The following is a 24,494-nucleotide window of genomic DNA, read 5'->3' on the forward strand; positions in this document are numbered from 1 at the left end:
ACATGTGCACACACACACATGCACGCACATGTAAGCAACACACGCACATCAAAACTGAAATAAAAACCAAAAATCAACAAGAAGCCCAACCAACCAACAAAAAGCAAGAGGTAACTTAATCCTCTTCTGCCATTTGCCTCAAGTTCTTTTTCTCCTCCCGTTTTGACTCCATGCTATTGAGCAACATTTCAGATTGGGTAAAGTATTGCTAATTTTGTTGAATTTGAGAGCCAACGAAATAATGGAGTCTTCAAACTTTACAACCTTTCCATCCTCTGTCTCTGAACCCCCAAACTCACAACTTGGTGAACAATATTCTACTTGTTAGTGATATAAAGTTGAAAGGTGGTGGCTAGATCTAATACTATCTTATTAAGCCGTCTATCTATAGGATTGTAGTTTTCATACTTTAAAAAAATATGTCTATGCTTTCTTTTTTTTTCTTTTTTCATTTTTTTTTTTAGTCAAGTACTTTCTTAAAGAAACAATAGCACCACATTGGCATAGCTGGCCAAAGAATAAATGGGAAAGCAAAACATGCTGCACCCTCTTTTCCTTACACCCTCCAAGTGCTCACACCAGCAGCAGAAATCCTGGAGCCATGGGGTATGAGATGGTTTCATCTACACAGACAATCCACATGTCGCATTGACATTCCAAGAAGGGGAAGGAGTCTCAAGGGGGCAGGGCTGCCTTTGTTAAACATAAGATTTTCATGGAAATGATTTCTTTTTATTATTCCATTTGGAGTCTCTTAGGGTGAGTAGGTGGTGTGTGTGTGTGTGTGTGTGTGTGTGTGTGTGTGTGTGTGTGTGTGTAGGGTGCATACATGTAGGATGGATATTAAAAAAGTGTTTTTTACCCTAGAGAAGTAGATTATAGTGGAGAGATGCGTTAACGTTTTCAGTAGAACTGATTCACCTTACAATGTTCAAACAACTGATATTCTTTGGCGACTAGGACCAAAATTTGACCTAGGTACTGAGTATTTTTAATTAAATCAGGAATAAGCCTATCAAATGAAAACTCCTTCCTACCTATCTTTATAATTCTTTTGTGAACTTCTTAAAGTTGCCCCATTTCTAGACACTAAACTATTTAACTCCGTAGCAAAGCTTACAAAATTTAGAGTTGTAAAATTTGAAGTGTCATTTCCTACCAATCTTGAATCATTCTGATTCATCATATAATGGTCAGTTGGCTTTCAGAGTTTATGTAGATTTATCTTACAGTGTTCATTCGTCTGAGAGTATAATGATGTGTTAGTATAATTAATTTTTATTAGCTGATTTCTGATTCAGTTGGAGAGAATTATGTATTGGATAAAGGATTGCATATTTAAGTTTTCATCAGTGAGAGAATTTTTGACTAAGTATAGAATTAAATAAACAAAACATGTGACAGACACTTGGAATCACCATATCCAACCATGGCAGGAACCCCACAAATCTGTTTAAGACTGCCTATAAGGCTTTCTTGGAATCACTAACTTTAAAAGGTACACACTGGAAACAAGAACTAATGTCAGAAGTGCCACCCTGGGTATGGGAAGGTCCAACTTTTCCCACCACACCTCTGGGAAACAGGGAGATGGTGAAACGGACCTAATACTCCATTTACATCTCTCCATGATGTATAGGGCATGTTCAGCACGCCAAATCCTTCTGAGGGTTTTACTGAACAGCACTTTCTCATTTATTTAGAGATGCTTGAGGCAACCCAGCAGAAGGAAAACTAAAAATGTCTTGTTTTTTGTTTTTGTTTTTCTTAAACATTTTGTGAGAATATTAAGGAAATCTGCATAAGAGAAAAAGGCTGTAAATAAGATTATCTGAATATTGGATACTTTTTTGTTCTAAAGAGGGAGACAATCTTGCTCCACAAATAGGGAACCTATTCTAGGTTCTTTTGGTTATCAATGCCCAGTTGAATGTATCCTGCACATCTGCAGGAAGCTGAATTCTTTCTTTTAAGCAGGCACTAGGGAGAACCTTGGGGCTGAGATGGAAACTTTTTGCCTCTCAAGTAGCAATTCTGGCCAGCACATTTCACAAAATAAACTAAGTATGTATATACACAAGCAAGGGCATAAGAGTACATCCACTAAAGTAACTTGTGGTTTTTAATAGATGTTATTATTAGGGTATTTATTTTTTATATGCTAAAGGGAATGAAAATGTGGTTTTCAAACTGAATAGATTATCATTGATAATATTAGAGTTATTCCTAGATACTAAGTGTCTACAAGGATTAATATGAGTAGATAAATGGAATACTCTTTAATTGACAAGGATCTTTCTCTTTCTCCCTTTTTCTTTCTTTTCACTTATCTTTATATTCATAAGTTCAATGCAGAAGTAAAACCAAATTATGCATCAAATGTCTCTTACTTTGCAGCATGCTGGGGAGATGGAGTCATTAGCTCTTCACTAGTTAGTTGGACAGCTTCACCAATTAGAACCTGGGTATCATACTGTCACCTCAGTGACTGACGAATAATCCTTGGAGCTACACTGTCAATGGGTTATTTACAGAATTCCTTGCATCTCAGCAATTCAAGGGCTCTGATGTCGCACCCTCCTGGAAACCCAGAGGAAAAATCTGAAGATCTATCTTTTTAATACTCATACCACCTCTCTGAGGTAGGTAGATGACATATTGCCCCCCATTTTGCAGATGAGGAAACGGAGGCACTGAGAGGTGGAGTGACTTGACCAAGGTCACACGGTGGTGAGTCCATGTGGCAGAGGTTGCAAATCCTTGTTTCTTCGGTGATAAAAAGAAACCAGGACTCCTAAAATCCCTAGCCTCTTGCTTTTCCCATGGCATAGCTTCCTCTCTGGACACACTCGCCAAGTGTGTCTTAGTGGACTTTGTATCTTAAGTTCCTCTCGGAAGACATAGCTGGGGAGGCCTTTGCGTCTCCCAGGAGGGTGGATTTTTTTTCAGTTCCCTTTCTAAGTTTTGTCATCTTAGGCTCCAGGCTTTCATCTTTGCTTTGCTTTCACCTTTTACCGTTTTGACCAGATTCTTTCATATAACAAACTACAAAATAGCACCATTGTACTAAAAAAACAACAACAACAGAGTTTTACATACTGGTTGATATAGCCTGTATTATTGATATGCTAAATTTACATAGTGCTCTATATGGAAAAAAATAAAAAGAGCAATCGCTAGTTAGGTTACATACTAACTTATCATTTGAAGGAACCACCAAGAGTTGAAGAGATGTTCTACGTTTCAAACACACACCTAAAAATGATTGGCCTCAAAGTTGCAGTTATTGTCCTTCTAATTTTTTTTCTTGTAATACGATGTGGAAAAATAAAGCTTTGTGTCTAAAATAAACGCATCCAACTTATATTTGGTACAAATGCCACAGATGAAGTCAGGTGGGTTAAACTTGGTGGGCCAATTGACTACTTACTTGCTCTTGCTTTTGAGGAGGCCAAATTCAACAAATACCAATGTTAAAGAAAGGGCTAATGGAGATAGACAAGATCATTCCACTCTGTAAAACAAGCAGCTTGAGCTATGTGGGGAAAAGTAAAAATAAGAGAGCAATTCATAAACCACGTACACAGTTGCTGAATGAACGGCTTCAGCAGCCAAAATTCAGAGAGGAATTTAGTGCAACTGGATCTGTACAACACCCATGCATTTTCGGCTCTTGAGAGGCAGGGACTAGGAGATATAATTATATATATATATATATATTTTCCTCTATAGAACGTTATTGATAAAGGATCAACAGCAATTTACCCACTCCAGGACCACTTTTGCAAGGTGCAAAGTTTTTAACAAACACTCCTAAAGACAATGTTGGAATGTTTACTTGTATATTTCATTGGGGGAAATGCCCATCTTTGAAATGTTATTGAACTTATTATTCTTCTTATTTTGGCCAGTGTTCCAATGTTTTGCAGGTTGTTCATGCAGATCAAAGGATCCTGCCGTGACACATCATTTTCTGCCTCTTGAGAGGTTCTTCCTACATCCTGTAGTTCTTGTTTCCTGCGCTCCCTCTACTTGCGTTCTTCAAATGCACTTCCTACACATAGGGAAGAAGAAAAGGTCCCATTAAGTTGTTGTGGTTTATATATCTGGTTATGTCTTTAAACAATTCATTTATCCCTTGTGTTTAGTAGTCACTATGTGATAGATAATTAACTCGATACACATATGCAACGTCAATGACCAAAACAGGGTGAGAAGTATTTCAATGCCTTTAAAGATTCATCATTTCTTTATTTTGGTAACTTTCACTCTCTCTTGTACCTCTTTATAAGATGGATAATAAGTTCCTGTTATACTTATAGCCCCTTTCCCTTTGTTCTTGTGCTATGGGAGACTAGTACTGATTTTTCCTGGGTACTGAGCCCTGCTATTTCTAATACTGGGTCTCATCTTTTTGTATCTTATGCCTCACCAACCAAGCTAAAAGAGGGTTTGGAGTCTTGAATTCTTTGAGAAACATACAGATGGACAAACCTTTAGTTAATACTTCAACCAAACTTGACTTATCTCTATGAGCTTCTATGGCATGAGTACACAAAGATGCCATCCTTCCCACCTGCCTCTACCCCAGATTCATTCACAGGATGGAGATCCTGAGAATTCTACCCTTCTGACTGGAAGCTTATTTTTCCCCCAGTGAGTAAAACAAAAATGAAGCAAGCCAGATCCAAACAACAAGAGCAACAAAACCCCAAACTCCTCAGACTCTGAGGATACCTCTGCTGTCTTGTTGCAGCTTGTTTTACATTACTGTTTTATAAAAAAGGAGATGTTGCTTTTGATTTTTGTTCATTTTCCCCTATGGAGAGAGGCAGCATTTTGGAAGCAGAAGATTGGGAAGTCAGGTAAAAATCCCAATGTCCTGAGCTGAGCTCCAATTCTACCGTCTTCTGTTGGCCAGTCACGTGAACTTGTGTGCAAGTCAGTTTCTTTGTCCATGAAATAGAGCAACAGGATCTATAAGACTGAGGCATTAGCATTCATGAATGCCCTTTTCTAGACCAGAGGCATAATAATTAACATGAGTATTAGATGTTATCACTAACTTTCTCTCTTTGTATTCATGTAGTGTGTGTGTGTGTGTGTGTGTGTGTGTGCTCACACATGCACATGTGTGCATGCAGGTATGTATGTGGGTAGAGCTATAGAGCTGCAATCTTTTTTTTGGGGGGGGGAACAGTTTTTCACTGACCATGGCTGGAGTATTGAACAGCAAGCTCAGGGTATCTGCCTGTTTCCACCTCTCAGCATTAATGCCTGGCTGCCAGTTATTTATAGGAATGCCAAGGAGTCTGAACTCAGATTCTCATGCTTTCACGGTAGGCTCTTCACTGACTGACCCATTTCCCTGCCCTTGTTATGTCATATTAACTGGAAAGTAACAATCCTAAGGCCCAAATGCCATGTTCTTTGACTTGCTAACATTATCACTTCCTCAACAAATAACGATGATGAAGGAACAAAGGAATATGAATTTTGGTTAGAACAGAAGTCCTAAGAGAGCAGAGTCATCTGCCTCATGTTTGTTAAAGCTTGGAATCTAGCTTGGGATGTTGCAGGTAATTTACCTCTAGTCAGAGGATGTCCTGTAAGAAGATGCAATAGACAGTTACAGGTACAGAATGGCACTTCCGAAGTCATAGTATCCCTTATCACTGGGGACACTTCTGTCAAGACCAAACAGACATTCTCACACTAGCAGACGGAGTTGCCAAACTTTTCTCCTGCCTAGGGTAATGCCCACTCAATCTCAACACTGTCAGGAGCTAAAGGACTTTAGAGACCTCGGAAGGGTTAGAAGATTTAATACTGGTGAACACTAACATTTCTTGGAACCAATACCTACCAACCAAGACTCTTAGGCATGTGGTGATTTTTCTGACACATGTTGATCATCACTACCGGGAACACAAGTTCTACCACTGAGTCCTTCATGAAATATGAAAGGGAACTAGCCCTTTGTGAGGCGATGGTCAATATCCTACTGACCGAAAAGAAGAAAGGTAGCACTCTCATGTAAAAATACTCTTTAAAATAATAGGCCCATGCCCGCTGTAAGAAAAAAAAGCAGGCCAGAAGAAAGTGGGATCTTGAGTGGAGCATCTTGAAATGCCATCAGTTTAAAATATTGAGACTTCCCCTTTTTATTGCGTACAACTCTTATGAAATTCACTTAAAGTACTTTTGTTGCTGGGCAAAGCATTAGACATTGATCTACCAGTGAAGGTCTGCTCCTTATTCTCAGTCGTTTTCTGGACAAACGAAAGGAGGCATCTGTGGTAGAAGAGTGGGATCATTAAAGTTCCCAAACCATCTGAAGCTACGTGTGGACCCATTTGTTCCCTCTTACTACACACTTCAAATAGTGGAAATGTCAACAGCATTAGTCTACAAAACTATTAACCAAATTAACTAACAGGTAGAGGAGTATACTAATTTGAATTTTTTTCTATTTAATATGCACACTAGCTTAGAAATAAAGAACAATGAGTCTAAAACACACACACTAAAACAACTCAAGAATGACCTGGTAACAATGAAAGAAATCCCATAATCGATCGAATTGCCAGTTCTCCAGCTGAGTTACAAACTTGTCAAAGAACACAGTCAGGTATCTTCTGAACTCTACTCTTTAAGTGTATGAGGGTTGTGCACAACTAAAAGGGGAAACTGAGTTTAGATTGACCATCTTACAGATCTTTGCCTTCTGGTTGTTTTGCTTTTCTCTGAAAGCAGAAGGTAGACAGGGTAAGGTTGAACAGAGGTGTCCCCTGGCGGTTTTCTTGTGGGTCTGCCTCAGTGGCCAGTAGGGTGATGGGCTGAAACTCACCCACCACTGCTCTAAGCAGCATGCTTCCCAAGCACACGGGCTCAGCGGACCCATTTCAAACCAGCTGTGTGTCTGGTTTGCATTTGGCTCTCTTCCCGGGCGCTCACATGTGATTTCTTTGTTGCAGACAATGATAGTGACGAACAAAGGCACTCAGAGACTCGGCTGCATCTGTTGCTTCTCTCATTGTCTTAATTTAATTACGCCGGCTACCCTTGACAACAGGCTGCAGGTGGAAGCCTGTTAGGAGCAGCGTTGGAGCTGGCACCCACCTTCAATGTACTTCGTGAAGGGTTATGAAACAGTTTCACAGGCAGCCAAGCAAAAACTTCTCACTTCAGCAGCTTGTCCAAGACAAACAAACCAGCTGAAACCGTTTCTAGTGTGCAACCAGACAGATTTTTGAAAGGAAAACAGTAGTGAGTAAATATTATTTTCTATTGACACTAGAGAAGGTAAGATTATTAAAAAAAAAAAAATGCCCATCTTCCAGCTTGCTGGGGTTGATGGAAGAAACTGACTCTTCTGAAGGAAAGGCTAATCAGCCTGTTAGGGAATGAGCTGGAAAGGGATTAATTTGTAATAGAGGCCATTTGCTTTCTTCCCTAGCTCTCAAACTTTCCCCTGGAAAGTTATCCATAGACCCTTTGAGGGCAAAGATCATCAAAGGTTAATAACAATAAACATCACACTGATCTTGTTTGACCCCTGCTGGGGCTTTACAGTTGAGTACATTCTCTCTCTGGCTCCTCGCATCCGTTTTGGCAAGGTGACCTTATTTGTAGCCATTCCATTTCCAGACTGAGGCTAGCTAAGATTTAGTGACATGCTGAAGGCTGCGGAGGAACAGGCTGTTAGAATTAAGAATAGAAATAATAGTAGCCATCACTTGAGCATCGATAATGTGCTAGGGATTAGTTGAAACACATACATGTTTTCTCATTTAATTCTCACAGTCCTCAGGATGGGCACTGGCCTCTTGACCATTTGACCTTTAAGGAATCTGAAGCTTTGGAAGGGTAAACAAACAAACAAACAAACACCCCCCCCAAAAAAAAAAGAAAAACAAACTTGCGTATTTCTTAGAGTTAAGCTAGACTTCTGCTTTGGATTTGCAGCAGTTCTTTGTGAATCTGAGGCTGACCTGTTAGCCTGCTACCTACCACACCAAGAGGTGGAACAGAACCTAGCGCCTCCGAGTCCATATCTCTTTCTAATGGCAGTAGCTCATAATGCCATCAGCTGTCCACCACCCCAGCTGGTTCATAGATGAAGGTAGAACCTCATAGGGAGAGGACTCTAAGCTAAAAGGGTGGGTGTTCTTCCAGACCACAGTGTCAGCTAGGCCACACTTGCATGGTTATTTATAGAGCTCTGGAAATGTAGTATTTTCAGTTAGCAAGGGCTAACTCCTTGGATATCATTACTTCTGATTTTCACCACGCCTGTTGGGGTGTGTGTGTGTGTGGATTTTTGCCTAAGGGGCAGAATATAAAAGAAAGATGATAGGCTCTTTAAACTTGAGGAAGGAAGTGTTGATATTCTCAAAAGACCGTGTTTCCATCTTCCACTCACTGCAAACAAGTTAAGTATTGTATGGCATAGCCTAGGAAAGGCCTGGCCTCCTATAAAGAAGCGCTGGGGAAATAATGCCCAACATAGAATGTTAGCAGCTTCTTTAGAGCACAAAGTACTAACTCAGCATTGACCTTCTCCACAGAAGGGCAAATAGAAAAAAAAAGAACAGTGGACGATTGAGAGGTGACCCAGACATCAACCCTTCACTTGTTGAAGAGGATGTGCTGTAGTTCTTTTTTTTCTAGTTGGCCTGGGGACAAATGACATTGTGGAGGATGATTTAGATGTCTTGGTATCAGCTTTGACATCTTTTTACTTCAAGGAATCCCAAGTTCCAATTCTAAGACAGTCTCAGATCAGCCTTTCTTCTCTGGTAGCCAAGCTGAGTGAGTATCACAAGATTTACTCTGTACATTAGGATGTGATTTTAAAACGAAAGAACAGAGGACACAATTCGAGAGGCCTGGGCTCCTGTTGTGTGTGGCAGACTTTTTAAGACAGAGGCACATGTGTGGACATATGTGGCACTGTGTCAGTTTGTCTAGCCTCTGGCTGATTTTTGGAAACTACGTTCTTCTGCCTTTAATATGATGGGAATGGCTGTTTCTTCCTCTCCCTCCCCATGCCTTTTTCCTTTAAACAGTGGATTGTTCCAGGCTGACCCCTCACCTAAGCTGTGTCTGAGTGTAGTGGAGATACACACTTTTGGAACCCAGACATTTTTAGTGGCCACTTTGTCGTAAAGACTCCCTGATGGCTGTTATACTATCCTTAACGCCTGATATCAGCCTCAGACATTTCTGCCTGAGCTCCTTTCTCTTCTTCACTTGGGATCAGGTGGCATTGCTGTTTGATGGTTTGTACAAGCTACCAAACTCTATTCTCTTTTCTTTCACATAGGTATATCTCCTAATAACATCTTGCTCATTTGTCTCCCCGAGGCCATGGGTTTACATGCCTAGTTTTGGTCCCAGCTTCCTCACCTCACAAGACTTATGGGACTATGGACAGTCACTGACTTGTTCTTGCCTCAGTTTCCTCTTCTATAATGTGAAAGAATGGAGTAAAAGCACTGACTTCATTAAGTTGGTTGATTGACTGTGTAGTATAGGGAGATGGCTACTATTGTATGCAAGAAGGCTCACTGTCCAAGACACTTGGTTTAGATCCATTTTCTGAGCTTGACTCTTAGCAACATCATTCTAGACTGGCTTGTGTGAGATCTCATTTGCACCTACTTTTGTTAGAACACTGACATGTTTTAGAGCAAATTCTGCACATGTTTGTTTCTCCCACTTAAAGGGAAGCTTTATTCTTTATGTCTGTATTCTCCCTAAATGCAAACAGGGTGTCTAAGAAACAAAAGCCAATAGCAAATTTGCCTTCCTGTTTACAGTGATTTAAATTTTCTGCAGAAGTGATGGGGTAGAGTTTAGGTCAACAGCAAGCATTGCACAGTCACTTGTTGTGTTCACAAAGCAAAATGTAACAGAGCTCTCTCTGGTCTCAAAACTTACACTGATGATTGTGGCCTAATTGATGTTAATTAAGAAACGGAAGAAATAGTGAGCTGTCTGGCTAACATGTTGGGGTTCATCTTGGGTGTACGTCCTGACTTGGCCAGATGTGAGAGCAAGACCTTGACAAGGCATTTTGCCTTTTTTCAGTTAATTTTCTTATCTCTACAGTGGGGAAAATGATAGCATTTACCAGGGATGCTTATGATGATTAAGTGAAATGATTCACCCAAGCCCTTGCCATAGGCTAAGTGTTGAATAAATGCTATCTATTATTATTATCATCCAATTTTAATAGTTACTACTACTGAAACCCTTTCTGTGCTAGAATGCTACCTCTTTTCTTCTGATTATAGGCAAAGTTAGCTACCTTCTAGATTTGCAGAGTACCCTTGAATGCTGGGGAAGCATGTCCACAGCTCTTTTTCCTTTTCTCTTTTAATGAATGATGTGTCACTAGGAATGCTCAGAAGTCAAGGAACTTGAATTCATCCTACCATTATTTCAAGATTAGTCTGATTTAAGAACTTTCTCCCTCTTCAAATAACCACCTGATTTGATTTCCAGCCTATCTTCCTGTGATGTAAGAAACTGCTGGTTAGTAGTTTAAAAGGATGGAGGGAAATAGAAGAAGAAAATACTGAAGGACTGTTTTCCTTAAGCAGCAGAAAGCACTTATTTATTTATATTGTCTTCAACAGTCTCGAAGGGTGTTGCAGAATCCTGCAGGTTCAAGGTCTTTTTGACTAATTTTATGGACAACTGGTTTGGCTACTTTCATTTGTGATTAATGATGATGATGGTGATGATGATGAAGATGATAATGGCGGTGGTGATAAATGAGCCTAATCATACCATTGTTCCCTGAGGGAGTTGATTTTGGAATTGCTGAAAGGTTCAGATGTGACGTTTCAAAAGTGCAATACCAGATTCTGGTGATTTTACTGACGTTTGCACCTCTCACCTGAAAATTCGTTCTGATGTTATTTTTCCTCTTACTTTCACAATGCCATTGTTCCAACTGGCTTATGACTTATACTAACGCTGAGCTAGTGTGTGTACTAATTTGTATCATGATGTCCTTGAGAGACCTGAGGCCCCAAAAAGTCTTCTGGTGTCAGTTCAATGTACCAGTGATGAGTTCACAGGGTTAGTAAGAAAGGGTGTTGCCTTCTTCCACTCAATTCTTTGAGTGTGTGACAAATCTGGGCAGAACATTCAAACTCTGTGTTCCGAATTTTCCTTTTCACTGAATTGAGAGAAATTTTGGAAGCTTGGTAGACTCTCCCAAACTTTTAGGATGAACAAAATAACAGTATGACAGGTTGAAGTGATTTGCATCTGTTTGAGGTTGATGGGAGCCTTCGGCGTATAAAAGTAAACAAGGAGAATGCCAGCCAGTGCTTTTCCAAGGCCGAACAAGCTACAAGAACGGTCCATGCAAACAGTTTTAAAATTGTAAAATCATTTTGTGGTGCCAAAGCACCTCCACCTCTAGCCCTGTATTCTTTTGAAGAATACGAATATTATTCACAGAGACAAACCGAGCATTTAATAGTGACCCGGAAAACTAATACTGACGAAAGAACAATAATGATGCCATGCATTTGTTGCTACGTTTACACTTTCATTTCTTCTGGTCTTGCAATGTTCCATAAACTTTTAAACATGCCTTGCCCTGACATCAGCATCACACATTTCCAAGTGCACTATTGTCAAATGATTAGGAATCTTTCCCAACCCTCAACCTGCCACACTCTTGCTCTTAATTATTTGAAATTTTCATCCTGCCATAATTGTTATCTACAGCTGTGAAAATAGCCCATCATATTTTCACAGATGGCAGGGCTGGTTGGTTTTTGATTACTTAACCTCTTAGTGTTGGCCAGACAGAAAGCCCCATGTGAACATTTCTAGACTTTATACAGAATTTTGTAAAACTTTTGGCATATGAATCTTTGCTTAGAAGTCAGGGCCATTCAGCCAGTTTAAGTTTGATTTAAAATTTCTTAGTTTTTCCCTTGGAACTTTGGAGCCATTTTAACAAGGGTAAGAATATTTGCTATCATGCTTGGACTGTTATAGAATAAGAATGGATAGTCCAGAGTGAGGAGAGGGTATTGGAGACTTATGGGGAGGTTGGGGCTGGAGAGATAGCTTACAGGGTAAAGGCAATTGCTGCCAAGTCTAATAACCTGACTTTGATCTCCAGGACTGTCGTGGTGGAAAGAGAGAACTGACTCTGTCAAGTTATTCTCCAACCACCATATACATTCCGTGGCATACACCTCTCCTCAGAATAAATAGACATAGTTTTAAATCTTCTTAAAGGAAAGGGGAAGGAGATAGCAGAGGCCTGGGGCAGTTGTGGCCAATATCCTAATCTCTGAGAGGAGCAGGAAAAGGGGAGGTGACTTCAGTCTTGCATATTTGGTGGCTCCTGAAGAACCTTCTCTAACCAACACCAGGTGTCGTTTCTTACTTAGGTCAAAGGAACCAATAACTGGCCTTTCAGCCCTGAGGTAGCATTTCAGGAAAGAAATTCTATGGTGGGTATTCTAAAACCTTTAAAAAAAGGACTGTGCTTCATGCAAAGCTGTCAATCTTCCCATTGCTTTCAAAAGCATTAATTTCAGGCTATCAACTTCATTTTGGCTAAAAAGTCAACTTTGTGTTATCAATTATATATTTAAAAAAAAAAGTCTGATTCCCTTCTAGCAGGCAAATAAAAAGACTAGCTTTTGTCTTCCCTCATAAATTCCAGTAGACCTGAGCACTTGCAGGCTCTGTTGCCTTAGGAAGCCATGTTTCCCACTGTCAGTTGGAGGGAGGTGGTCAGGAGATTCTCAAAGAGGGGTTACTCTTGGGGAGCTATTGCTTTGTCTGCTTTGCAAATGCTTACATCTTACCAGCGCAGATTTGAGGCTGTATGAAGTTGGGTTGTTTGTAAGAGACATTTGAAAGGCCTGATGCTGGGGAAAGGTGCTAGACCATCAGTCCGAGAAACAGAAGTGGCCTGGAAGCCCTGCGAGCCCGGAAATAGCCCACATTGCTATTTATTTTGGCAGTTTTACTTGAAACTATTAAGATCTAGCATCCATGCTACAGTTAATTCTTCCCCAGGCACCATGGAATGAAAACACATATTATATTTGATTTTAACTGGTTGAGGAAAAAAATGATGGTTTTCTGAAAAGTCCATTGTATGACCCTGAAATAAATATTAACAGTTCTTCAGATGTGGCAGAGCTGGACTAACCATTTCATTTCTAATTCTTCACAGAATCAAGTATTCTTCAAGCTGGGAGGAATCTTAGACCACTGAGTTCTCTTCTGTCATATGTTGGAGAATATGTACTCATTGGAACTGTTGTCAAACTTTGGCTTGACATGTTTGGCAACATGTGATACTTCTACTCCAGGGAACTTTTCTATTGCTCTAATTTCCAGAAGTACAGTGATACTAGCTAGTATTTCAACAGTGCTTATTATGTGCAAGCACCATTTTGAGTACACACACACACACACACACACACACACACACACACACACTTATATGTGTACACATGTACAAATATAGATATATCTATATCTATTTATCTATCTATCTATCTATCTATCTATCTATCTATCTATCTATCTATATCTATATTTATCTATACCTGTACCTATCTATCTATATCTATACTATCTATCTATATCTATCTATCTATCTATCTATCTATCTATCTATCTATCTATCTATCTATCTATCTATCTATCTATCTACTTTCAGTAAGTTCTCACAACAGCTGTATGGGGTAAATTCAGTTGTTACCATATCGTGAGATAAGGAAACTGAGACATAGATGAGCTAGATGGTTTGCCCATGAGTACACACATAGCTAGTAAAAGAGATTTGACTTGCATTAAGGCATTCTAATGGTGTTCTGTGTCCTTAGTGTTGATACTATCCTGCTTCTCCGACTTGTAAGCTTTATGCTTCATTTAGACATTTACAGTCATAGATCCTCAATTAACTTGTCTCAGAATTATGATTCCTTGTGTATTTTAATTAGTTTTAAACACAATTATCAATTTGCCCTAACACAAACACTTGAAGCTGAAATATGGGGATTGTAAATAAGGATTACTACTCTGTTTACTTCAAGAAAACACTGGGATGGATGACAGTCACCATGAAGTATTTAGCTAATCACAAACTGTCACATTGAGTTTTTGAGCAATTTCAATTCAAGCTAAAGAAGGACATTTCAAATATGTGAGATGTCAATAAACCTCCTTTGCCTTTCCTGATTTATTCTGTGATTGCCTCACTGTCCTTGGTAGGAAAGGAGGAATCAATCTCAACAGTTCTTCTCACTTTTTGTGGTCTATTTTTCTGCTATAGTGTGTCTCCTATATCACTCATTTATCCATCCAAACATTCATCTGTCCATCCATCCATCCATCCATCCATCCATCCATCCATCCATCCATCTATACATTCTTCCACCTATTCAGTATTGTATGTTGTGCATATTCCTCTAATTCTTTGAGTATTACTTACTACTAAAATGAGATGAAAGGACAATGCTTGATTATGTTTTCCTAATTCCTATTACATGACAATGGCATGTAGGCATGTTAAGGCTTTTAAATGGATAAAACCCATTTCAAGAAAAATGTATTCCAATACACAGTCTGTGGCTATGAGAACTTATTTTAACTAGAAAGTTCTATTGGTTTCAGTTTGACTAGAATGAAGTTTATAATTAGATACAACCACCCAAACCTTTCCATAGGACATAAATACGGAATTATTTTGCTGAACTGTGGTCTCTTGAAAAGCTATCTGTGTCTGAAGGCTGCAAAATTGATGTGGCATCAGTGTTAGCTTTTGTCTGAGGCTGGCGCTAAAGTGTGCTTGCTGTCTTGACAGAATGTAGTATCTCCTAATAATCTAGGATCGGTTTGCAGTGATACCAGAACTAGGTTAGCTTTCATGGGGGTTTTGACACACATTTCTAACTGAACCTTTTAATCCTATTTTGAGCTCTGGGCATCTCTATAATATTGAAGAAATCCAAGATTTTCAGTGAGCCATGGTGAAAAGGTGATTCTGGAGTAGAAGAAAAATATCAGGATCATAAAGGACCAGGTAAGAAAGGATGCTTTTTAACACCAGGACTTCTTGAAGTAGGTTTCATAGAGGAAATGTTTCACTGTGGCTTTCAGTCATTTTACCAGCCCAAAGGTCATCGTGAGCTTGCCTGAGTATTACTGTCTTCTACACCCTGTTTGAGCTGTAATTCACAATTTGAATAACTTGAGATTTTTGCTTTCTGCTCCATGGAGATCTTGCTGTACTGATTAAATCAAGGGAAGTAAGTGCAAAGGTCACTGAGACCCACTTTCTGCAAGTTGAATGACACCCTCTTCACATTCAGAAAATTCAGCGTGCTTGCTTGTATTCACAACCTTTCTTCTGGCAGAAAAATATCAAATTAGAGGAGACTTCCAATGTCCAGTTCTACTCCCCCCTTCTTTTGTACTTCATTCACTTTGATGAAGTGTTGTTGTCTGCCCAGAAGAAGCTTAGAAACCAAGTACATTTCTACCTATGTCCAGATCTCCTGGTCTTTAAAACAAAGAGAATCACATGACTTCCAAGGCCTTTATCAGTGCTAACAGCATGATCCTAGAGGATTTTCTAATGAAGAAAAAGCTTATAGGACTTGAGATTTCAACATCTAGCTGTGTGTGTGTGTGTGTGTGTGTGTGTGTGTGTGTGTGTGTGTGTGTGTGCATGTGTGTAGAAAGAGTGAGGTAGGGAGGAAGAAAATGGATAGATGGATAGTTAAAAATGTTTTGTTCTCCCTAGGAGATACAGTCAAATGATACAGTTTGATATTGGATATGTTCATTATGGGCTAACTGCTATCCTCTACCCCCAAATTCATGTTTAATGTCCCAATTCCAAGTACCTCAAAAATAGAGTACACTTAGATATATAGTCTTGATTGAGGTCATCAAATTCAAATGAGGTCATTAGGGTGAGCCCCAATCCAGCCTCACTGATATCCCAACAAAAACAAAATTTTGGACACTGAGATATGTAAGGAGGGAAGATTGTGGAGACACAGGAGGAAGGTCTCCAAGGAACGGACACCTTGAATGTGGACTTCTAGAACTGTGAGAGACAAAGCATCTGTGGGGTAAGCCACTGCAGTCTGTGGTACTTTGCTATGGCAGCCATAGCAAACTAACATAATTTTTATGTCTGATACCAAAGTACAAAATAAAAGTTCAGAGACCTTTTAGAGGTTACCTCACAGGCTTTTATGTAAATACTGGATGCTCTTTGGCCTAAACCCTGGGCTTGACTAAGAAGCAGAGCTACCAATGAAATTCAGGGGAGAAATCTGGGAACTTCCATGACACAATACATGTTGCTGCGAATTTAGGGTTAATCTTTAACTCTGAACATATATTTACACGGGCAATTCTTTTATAATAGATTTGTACAAAATTTGGAATGCATGCCGACGATGCGATCTTTATTTGCATACTTTCTATTCTGATTTATTTTTTTGAAGAAGGGGAAGGGTGTATCTTGTTGGCATGGTTCTTAATTCATTTGTTCTTGATGGTCCCTTGTCACTTGGTGCTTTCTGAGGTGTTATGTTCTCCTTTTCCATTCTTTCCATGTATAATCGCCACATTCCATAGTAGGTTATTCTTACTTCCACCACAGACGTTATCTATCTCAGCTGGGCCTACTTTTCTTCATTTCCTCTCAACTCCTCTCTCATCCTTGCCTTACCCCTTCCCTGTCGGCCTCTGTGCTCACAGTTCCTAGCTCCACGCTCCCTTCTCTGCTCTTCCTTCTCTCCCCTGATTTGCTGGGTCGCTTCTGTTCCCTCCTTTCCTCCAGGGTGTGTCTTTGGCTCACCTTTCCTTCTCCTTTGGGGCTTCATTTTCTTGTTTGTAGATAGGGCCTGGGACTGCAAACATCACAAAAACAATTGCATTGAGAATAGATGGTTCCTGTGCTGAAGACAGTCTTTGAATCTGCCCAGAATGCCTGGGCTCCATAGGAAAAAGGAGCCAGCTTTGGCGCTGGAAAGGGGTCTATAACCCAGGCACCAGAGCTGACATTCCAGAGCTTTGGACCTTGTCTCTCATACCCAAGTCCTCTTCAACTAGAAAGAATGAACATTCCTCTGCCCTTCATTCACACACTGGAATTCCTTCTGACTCTTGTGCCTACTGTGTTCTGTATATACCAACCAAGTCCTGAACAATCCCCTTCCATCCCTTGAGGTGACTCACTGGGGTGATGTCTCCCGTAAGACATCATGGTCCTCCTTCAGCCTCAGCTGTGGTTTAGGACCAGGAAACAGCAAAGGTGTCATTGTGAAATTTTGGGTCTCTTATCTTATGCTTTCCACACATGCTAGTTTTGTTTCAATGATAGATTCTACACATTCACCGTTTTTTCTTCAGGAAAACTCCTCAGAACACCTAAGAGAGGGATGTTCCTTCCTTCCTTTCTCCTTTGCTTCTTTTATCTTCTCTTTATTTCTATGTAAGGACTATGATTTTACTTAGGCTCTGAAATGTTCATTCACTCATTCATTCATTAACAAGTGTATCAAGTGGCCAACATACATCTATGTTTTATCTGTTTCTGGTCACACAGATGGTGTTCTTGAGGTTGCTTTACAAAAAACGTTTGGACAAAGGATGCCTTGTGTTTTGATCATTAGAAATATCTAAGCATTCCTACAGCCAAACAGAGTATGCCAATTTTTAGTGTTTTTCCTTTAATTTATAATTGCCACTGTGGATTTCAAATAGGTTCTAGTACGGAGTCTTTCTGTATTTGGACCATTGTGGAACTCCAGGACATACAAATTTTGTAACCAGACACAATTATGGCAAATGTTAATCCTGTCTAACAGTTACTTGGTGTAGGCATTCCACTCGTACATGGAATACATCTTAGAGTGTATATTTACTGAATTCTGACAACTTGCTGCAGTACATACTATCATCACAATTTCATTGATAACTGGGACTTGATATGCCATTTGCCAAAGAGGCCTCACTGGGCAACTTGAGTCTTGACAGGGTTAGTCCTCGCTTTCCACCATCATCCAAGTGTCAGATTTGTCCAGGGCCATGGAAAAGATAATTTTCAGTAGAGAGTGATTCCAAGGATGGAGCTGTAAGCCATCCCATTGGTGGGACTGGAGCCTTTTGACCTGCCATCTAGGAGACACAGGACAGAATATCCATTCCCCTCCCTGCCCATGTATAAAAGAGCACTCAAGAATGACTAAATTCCATTCACCCATGCTTACCTTCTGAGTCTTGGGCACGTCAGTGTGGCGCTGGGCACGGATAGAGCGGGCTGTTTTCGTAGCCTTGAGGGGGGCACAGTACATCTCCAGCCTTCTCAGATCACAGCTCCGGAAGCAGCACTCGTCCACAATGCCTGTCTGAGGTGCCCTCCGAATGCTGGAGCCATAGCCTGTGGGCTTGTCTGCACGAATCAGAGCAGCTTGGAGTTAGACAGCTCTGCCTGTGTTCACAGACGTCCATCTAACCCCTGATGCCTCTCTTCTCCCTACATCAAGTCTCTATACTTCTCCAACATGTCACCCTTTTCTTGAAGTACCTCCAATAACATCTGAGCTAGTATGTTCCTTTAGATTCCAGTATGTCCCCTGGGGTTATAACACACTCATGTGCAAGAATTCATTCACCACATACTTTTATTTGTATTGTTCTGCCCGTGTTTTAAACAACCCATGTTCAAGGATCCTGTTTATGTCCATTCCTATCACTCTTCTTTCTATTGTCTTAGTTGAGAGAACTTTAAGAGTGTTAGTCAAAACAAGATTTACAGATCAGGTTTCTTAAAATTTTGTAAACATACTGTTTTGTTGTTAAATTGACAAGGTAATTGTATATATCGCAAGTACAGTATGATGCTTTGGAACACCTGTATACTATGCCATGATCAACTGAAGGTATTTAGACTGTCCATTATCTCAAACATTTGGGCAAGAATACCATTTAATACATGATCCCGGAAAAACTGAGTCTTCTTAATGACTTTAATAAATGCATACAGTTTTTGTACCTAGGGTGGCTCAGTTGTTCTTTTCTTGACCATTTCTATTGTAAAATCAAATTGCAAAGAGGCAAAGTTTGAAGTCTAGAAATATATCCCTGTTTTATTCTGGGGAAAACTGAGACTTAGAGTTTGAAGGACTTGCCTAAGGTCATTCATGCAGTAATTGGTGGAGTCAAGATTTAAACTCTTGATCTACTTGCTCTTAAGCCCACAAGCTTCATGGAGCCCAGAAGATACTGGTAAGTAATTCCAGAAAAGTCACTTGAGCTCTGTAGGTCTCAATCTATTGTACAATGGGTAATAACATCTTTCTTGTCAGAACTGAGGATAAGATGAAACAATGTATTGAATAAAATAATGTACTGCACCTGGTACAGAAGAGATCTCAACTACTTATTAGTTTGTGTGCTTGGAGTATCTTTGCCAGTGTCTTAAAGGGGCTTGCACAATCACCCCAGAAAGCATGGAACAACCATTTCTGTTTCCTTACAATATAACTGTTGGACTGGGATGGAAGGAACTAAATGCCAGGGAGAACAATGATATCAAACCTCCCATGATATTTGCAAATCAATTAGACCTCTTTACGTGGCTAGGTTTTGGTTTGATTTGATCATGTTTTTGACCACACTTTTACTGGCTTTCAGAATTAAAAGTAAAGGTAAAACTAGCTTACATAGAACTTACCATGCACCCAAATGACTGATTTTTGTCACCATACAACGTTTGTGAAATCAAGTGTTGTCTTTATAGTAGTGTATCAAGCATATATAACATGAAGCTGTGTTGTCTTAGATAGGAGTATGCAATTTTCATCTGTTCTCATCTCCCTTACATCCTTTGGGAGGTAGACTACTTAGGATCTCTCCTTTGATATCTAGGCTTCATGAAAGAAATTTGTGAATCATTGACCTATAAGAATCCAATTAACAACCTGATATATGCTTAATCTTAATTCCTGACCTGAGAAGGCATGGCATTAACGTCTTATAGTCACATAAATAATGACACAATAATAATGGGGTTCTGAAAGTCAAAGTTTTCAACAGTATTTTCAACTTCCTCACTGGGGGAGAGTGAGGTCCGTGGCAATAACTCACTATCACACTAGTTTGGCTGCCTCGCTGCTGAGAAGGCCAACTGTTTATGGCATCCTCTAAGAACCCAAATGTTTTCCTGATGCTTGGCACAGGAACCTTGTTGCTGCTTCCTCATAAGGAAGGTTTACTCTCAGGGCAGCTGGCAGTAGTAACTTCATGAGGGTTCATTTGCGCTCTCTCTGGGAAGGGTCTGCTCTCTCTCACAGCAGACCCTATGGGCTGCTTGTGGTTGTGGGCTTGGGGAGGGACCAGGCAGCTGACCCCAATGGAGCCTCAGCAATGCTTTTACTTGTTATTGGAAGGAAGACTAACAGGGAAGTGAACTCAGGGCTTTTACTTGCCAGCCAGGCCCTGGCAAGTTGAAATTCAGCTGGTCCCCTGGGCAATGTAAACAATGTTTTCTGTTTTCTTGTTTTTTTGTAATCTTTTCCTGGGACTATAAATTAGAAGAAAGACACAAATGGATGTACATGGCTCTTATAACTCACAAAGGACTTCTACATAGTTTTGTAACTGGCTAGCCAGTTAAGACTAGGGCATACATTTGGATTCTCTTTGCAGGTAGGGAAAGGAGAGAGGAAACTGTCTCTTTGCTATACCTATCACAATAGTAACCTTCAGGATGATTGTCCTTTGTTTATATTCACACTTTCTTAAAGGGTATGCATAAAGAGTTACTTGTTGATTACGGAATAGTTATTTGATATTTAGGAGTGGAGTTGTAGAAGTCCTTCTAGAAACTTCCAAACCCAGCTAGATCAAATGCAATTGCTTTCACAACTCAAGCTTATGGATTGAAAATGGAGAGGGATAGATTGTGGATAGATCTAGGGCCTATTTAAGATTTCTATTCCAAGCACTTCTCAATCTTAATTCTGTGATCCAAGAAGAGGATGCCAGTCATTACCTTGGGATATCAGAAAGCATTTTCATACATTACATGACCCTTCTTGGTGACTCTCAAGAGCCATGAGACTACCACAGGTCTATTTCATCTTCTGAAATAATAACCATCACCACAGCAAAGAATAGCACACCACCATAGCAACTAGCTTGTTGTATGTCTCAGAAGAGCTTAGAGTTTGATGTAGTTTGTTCTAAAGGTAGCTGTGCTTTCCAGTCCACAGACTGATGGATTTTGAAGCAGAGTGCTTGAGGACTTTTATGTAATGTTCCATTAAGAAGCTTGATTTTTATCTTATATCTGTATCTTCTTTTTGTATGCTATTGGAGTAGTGGTATACATGTATGGATTTTCCCATGAAATCAGTGAGTTCAAGCTACCAATTTTAGAGGGATGTTTTTCTTTGTCAATTCATAATGACTACAATGGACCCTTTGTACTGTATTCAGAATTTATGACTATAACAAATGTTTACCTGCTGCTTTTTAAAGCTTAATTATCCTTTGAAGTGTCCTATAGGCTTGATTTCAACAATCATCATCTCTCAGCAATCAAGGGACCACAGTTGTGGGTCAATGTTTTGCCTTCAACTATCTTGTGTAAGTCTTTTTGGGAATAAAAGTATTTACTGTTATGATCTAGAACAGAAGCCTAGTGCAATACAATTTGTCATATAGGCAATCAAGCAAATCTCCCCAGCACCTATTGATATAAGTATGTATCTTAATCACAGCTAAATTACAGCAAATTTCAATCATTTGATTATTTTTTTAATGAGATAGAACTGGTTGTTACATCATTGCCTTTAAAAACTACTTATTACATATGCTTATTCTGATTGGCAGAATCAGAATTATCAGGGAAACAGAAAACAAAATTGGCTTAACATAGAAGATTTTAAACAATTTGAAGAAAAATGTTAAAGAAAACAGACGTTCTTGAAATGTAATGAACTCCTCGCTGTAGGAAGCAGCTAAGGAAAGGCTGTACAAATACCTGTCACTGACCTTAGGAGCAGAATCCTATATTGGAAAGTGGATGACTACTGTGGTCCTTTCTATTCCAGAGAGTTTATAGAAAATCTTGGCTAGTCAGCATAGTTGGGAAACACATTGCCTTCAAGGAAGAGTTTCAAGCATTTTCAAACTTAGAAGGTGAACATTTATCATTTGTCGTCTCCAGAATGCTCAAAACACTTCTCCTTGTTTCTAACCAATGCAGCAGTAAAGGACAAGTGACAAGGTCATTATCTTTCACAACGAGATGGGATCCAAGGGTTCTCTTACTGTCTACACATTTAACCATTAGACTGTAATGTTCTGCAGATGTTTTGCTGATGAAGTCTTAACATTTGAAAATTTATAGTAATAAATTAATTTTGTCAATATCTTGGTTTGGGGTTGTCTAGAATATAGCTCCAGGACAGCTTAGCAGATGAACTGGCCACTTAGACTTTGAGCAGGCATAAGGTTTAGGCATAACACACACACTGCTATATTTTAAACATAGGCCAACACATAGACTTCCAATAGTTAAAGATCTGGCTTCTATAATAGCAGTACTTTCCTTTAAATAATTCATGGTCACTGGAGTAATTTGATAATCTTCAGGGCCAACTTGCTAGTTACAGGGGTTTGGGGCAGAACTGTAGTATCATCAAAACTACACTAATTAGCTGAGTATCACATTTTGTCACGGATGCAAGCAACCCCCTCTTCTCCGTCTCTGAGGAGAAGTACGCGCTTCAGAGACTTAACTGGGGCCATTGTTTATAGAACAAAGAGTTCTGCCCATCCATCATGAGTAAAACTACCTCTACCCATCTTCATGAATTTGTGTTTCTTATCAGTTTCTGAAAATGTACTTGAAGCACTGTATTCAACTTTGATTCTCTGTGAAATTTCCCCTTTTCTTGCTGAAAAAGCTTTTTAAACTCTCTGTTGGGAAGAATGAAACATTGATTTGGTGAATCAATATTTCAATAATGACAAATGCAAGCATTTTCAAAACAGGAATGTACTTAGTTTTAAAGATATATGCTTATTCTTTTCTGGGTTACAAAGAATACAACAATTCTCTAAAACAATTGCTAATAGGAGGAAGAGGTACCAAAGTAGGTTCTTTTTAAAATTAAATTAATTTTTTAAAATTGATAACAGGATGAAGAGTCAAGAAAATTCAAGATGGGGTTTGGAGACTATTTCTAGAATATTCTCAGTCACACACCTGATAGAAAACATAGATGGAATTATTAGATAATAAACAATTGGCCCTCAACTTTTATTAGCTGAAGATTGATTATGTAACCAAATATCATAGAATCTGTAGGAATCAGAACATTGGTTTTCTTATACAAGTTAATTTTTTTTTTGCCAACCTCTAGATTCACTGACAATTCAGAATAAGTCTGAATGATTGGATTCTTAAGTCAGTACTGGTCTGTGGGCAAACTTATCTAATAAAAATTAATTCAGTTGACTTCAATTTGCACTGGATATTAGTAGGAAAGTTCTGAAAATTGTATAAGAAGTAATCTTGCAGCTATCCAATAAATTATTTTTTGTTGTCCTGAGAATAGAACACAAGGTCTTATGCTGGCTGAGCACACACTGTACCACTGAACTAAGCCCCTGGCCTTATGGTTTAGCATTTTAATATCCTTTCTTCCTTACGCCCTTGCTCCCTTCCCCTCTCTCTCCTTCCCACCATCCTTCTCTTCCTCCCTCTCTTTTTTCCTTCTTTCTTTCCTTTTTTCTTTCCATCCTTCCTTCCTTTTTTTCCTTGGGGACAGGGTTTTGCTCCATAGCTCAGACAGACCTTAACCTTGAACTCATGAGCTCCAATCTTCCAAGTGCTGGCATTGTCGGTTTATGCTACAACTCCTGGCAACATTTCAATTTTCATTTGCCGAAATGGAAGTTACTTCCTAATATTTCCTACTTCTGATAGCTTTCTATGGAAAACTGACATGTTTCATGATTCCTAATATAAAACATCATTAGCTGGGTGGTGATGACATATGCATTTCATCCCAGAACTCAGGAGGCAGAGGCAGGTGGATCTCTGAGTTTGAGGACAGCCTTCTCTACAAAGTGAGTCCCAGGACATCCAGGTCCTATCTCAAACAAACAAACAAACAAACATACAAACATTGTATGGTTGATATTTCCTGAATCCATAAGACTTACAGTAACCTTTCAAAACTTTGTAGAAGTCATATTTAATTGAAATAAATTAATAAGGTATGTGTGGACTATGTGCTTAGTAAAGATGGAGAAAGGGAACTTATTGTTGCTCCCATCATTTGCTATTCATGATCACACAGGTTTGCACTTACAGACTCACACACATCAGAGAATAAAGCGAATCCTCATCAATATTAAAGGTTTTCAAATTAGGATTATTTGCAGAAGTTTTA

General features: G+C 39.4%; 1 protein-coding gene across 5 annotated transcripts in view; it reads right to left on the reverse strand.

Moving 5' to 3' along the window:
- Positions 1-819: 819 nt before the first annotated feature.
- The window catches only part of Igf1 (insulin like growth factor 1), a 71,661-nt gene continuing 47,986 nt past the window's right edge, over positions 820-24,494 (reverse strand). For 3 of the 5 annotated variants that reach the window (XM_059245500.1, XM_059245499.1, XM_059245497.1), the window contains exons 3-5: positions 18,294-18,475; positions 16,880-16,931; positions 820-4,054 (exon numbers count right to left, since the gene is read on the reverse strand). In XM_059245500.1, coding sequence (XP_059101483.1) covers positions 4,029-4,054; positions 16,880-16,931; positions 18,294-18,475 — 260 coding nt within the window. In that variant the 3' untranslated portion in view covers positions 820-4,028. The remainder of the gene's footprint in view (positions 4,055-16,879; positions 16,932-18,293; positions 18,476-24,494) is intronic. The other 2 variants (XM_059245501.1, XM_059245498.1) reach the window with 1 other exon arrangement.

Source organism: Peromyscus eremicus, chromosome 18 (assembly GCF_949786415.1).
Source record: "Peromyscus eremicus chromosome 18, PerEre_H2_v1, whole genome shotgun sequence".
NCBI classification, from domain to species: domain Eukaryota; kingdom Metazoa; phylum Chordata; class Mammalia; order Rodentia; family Cricetidae; genus Peromyscus; species Peromyscus eremicus.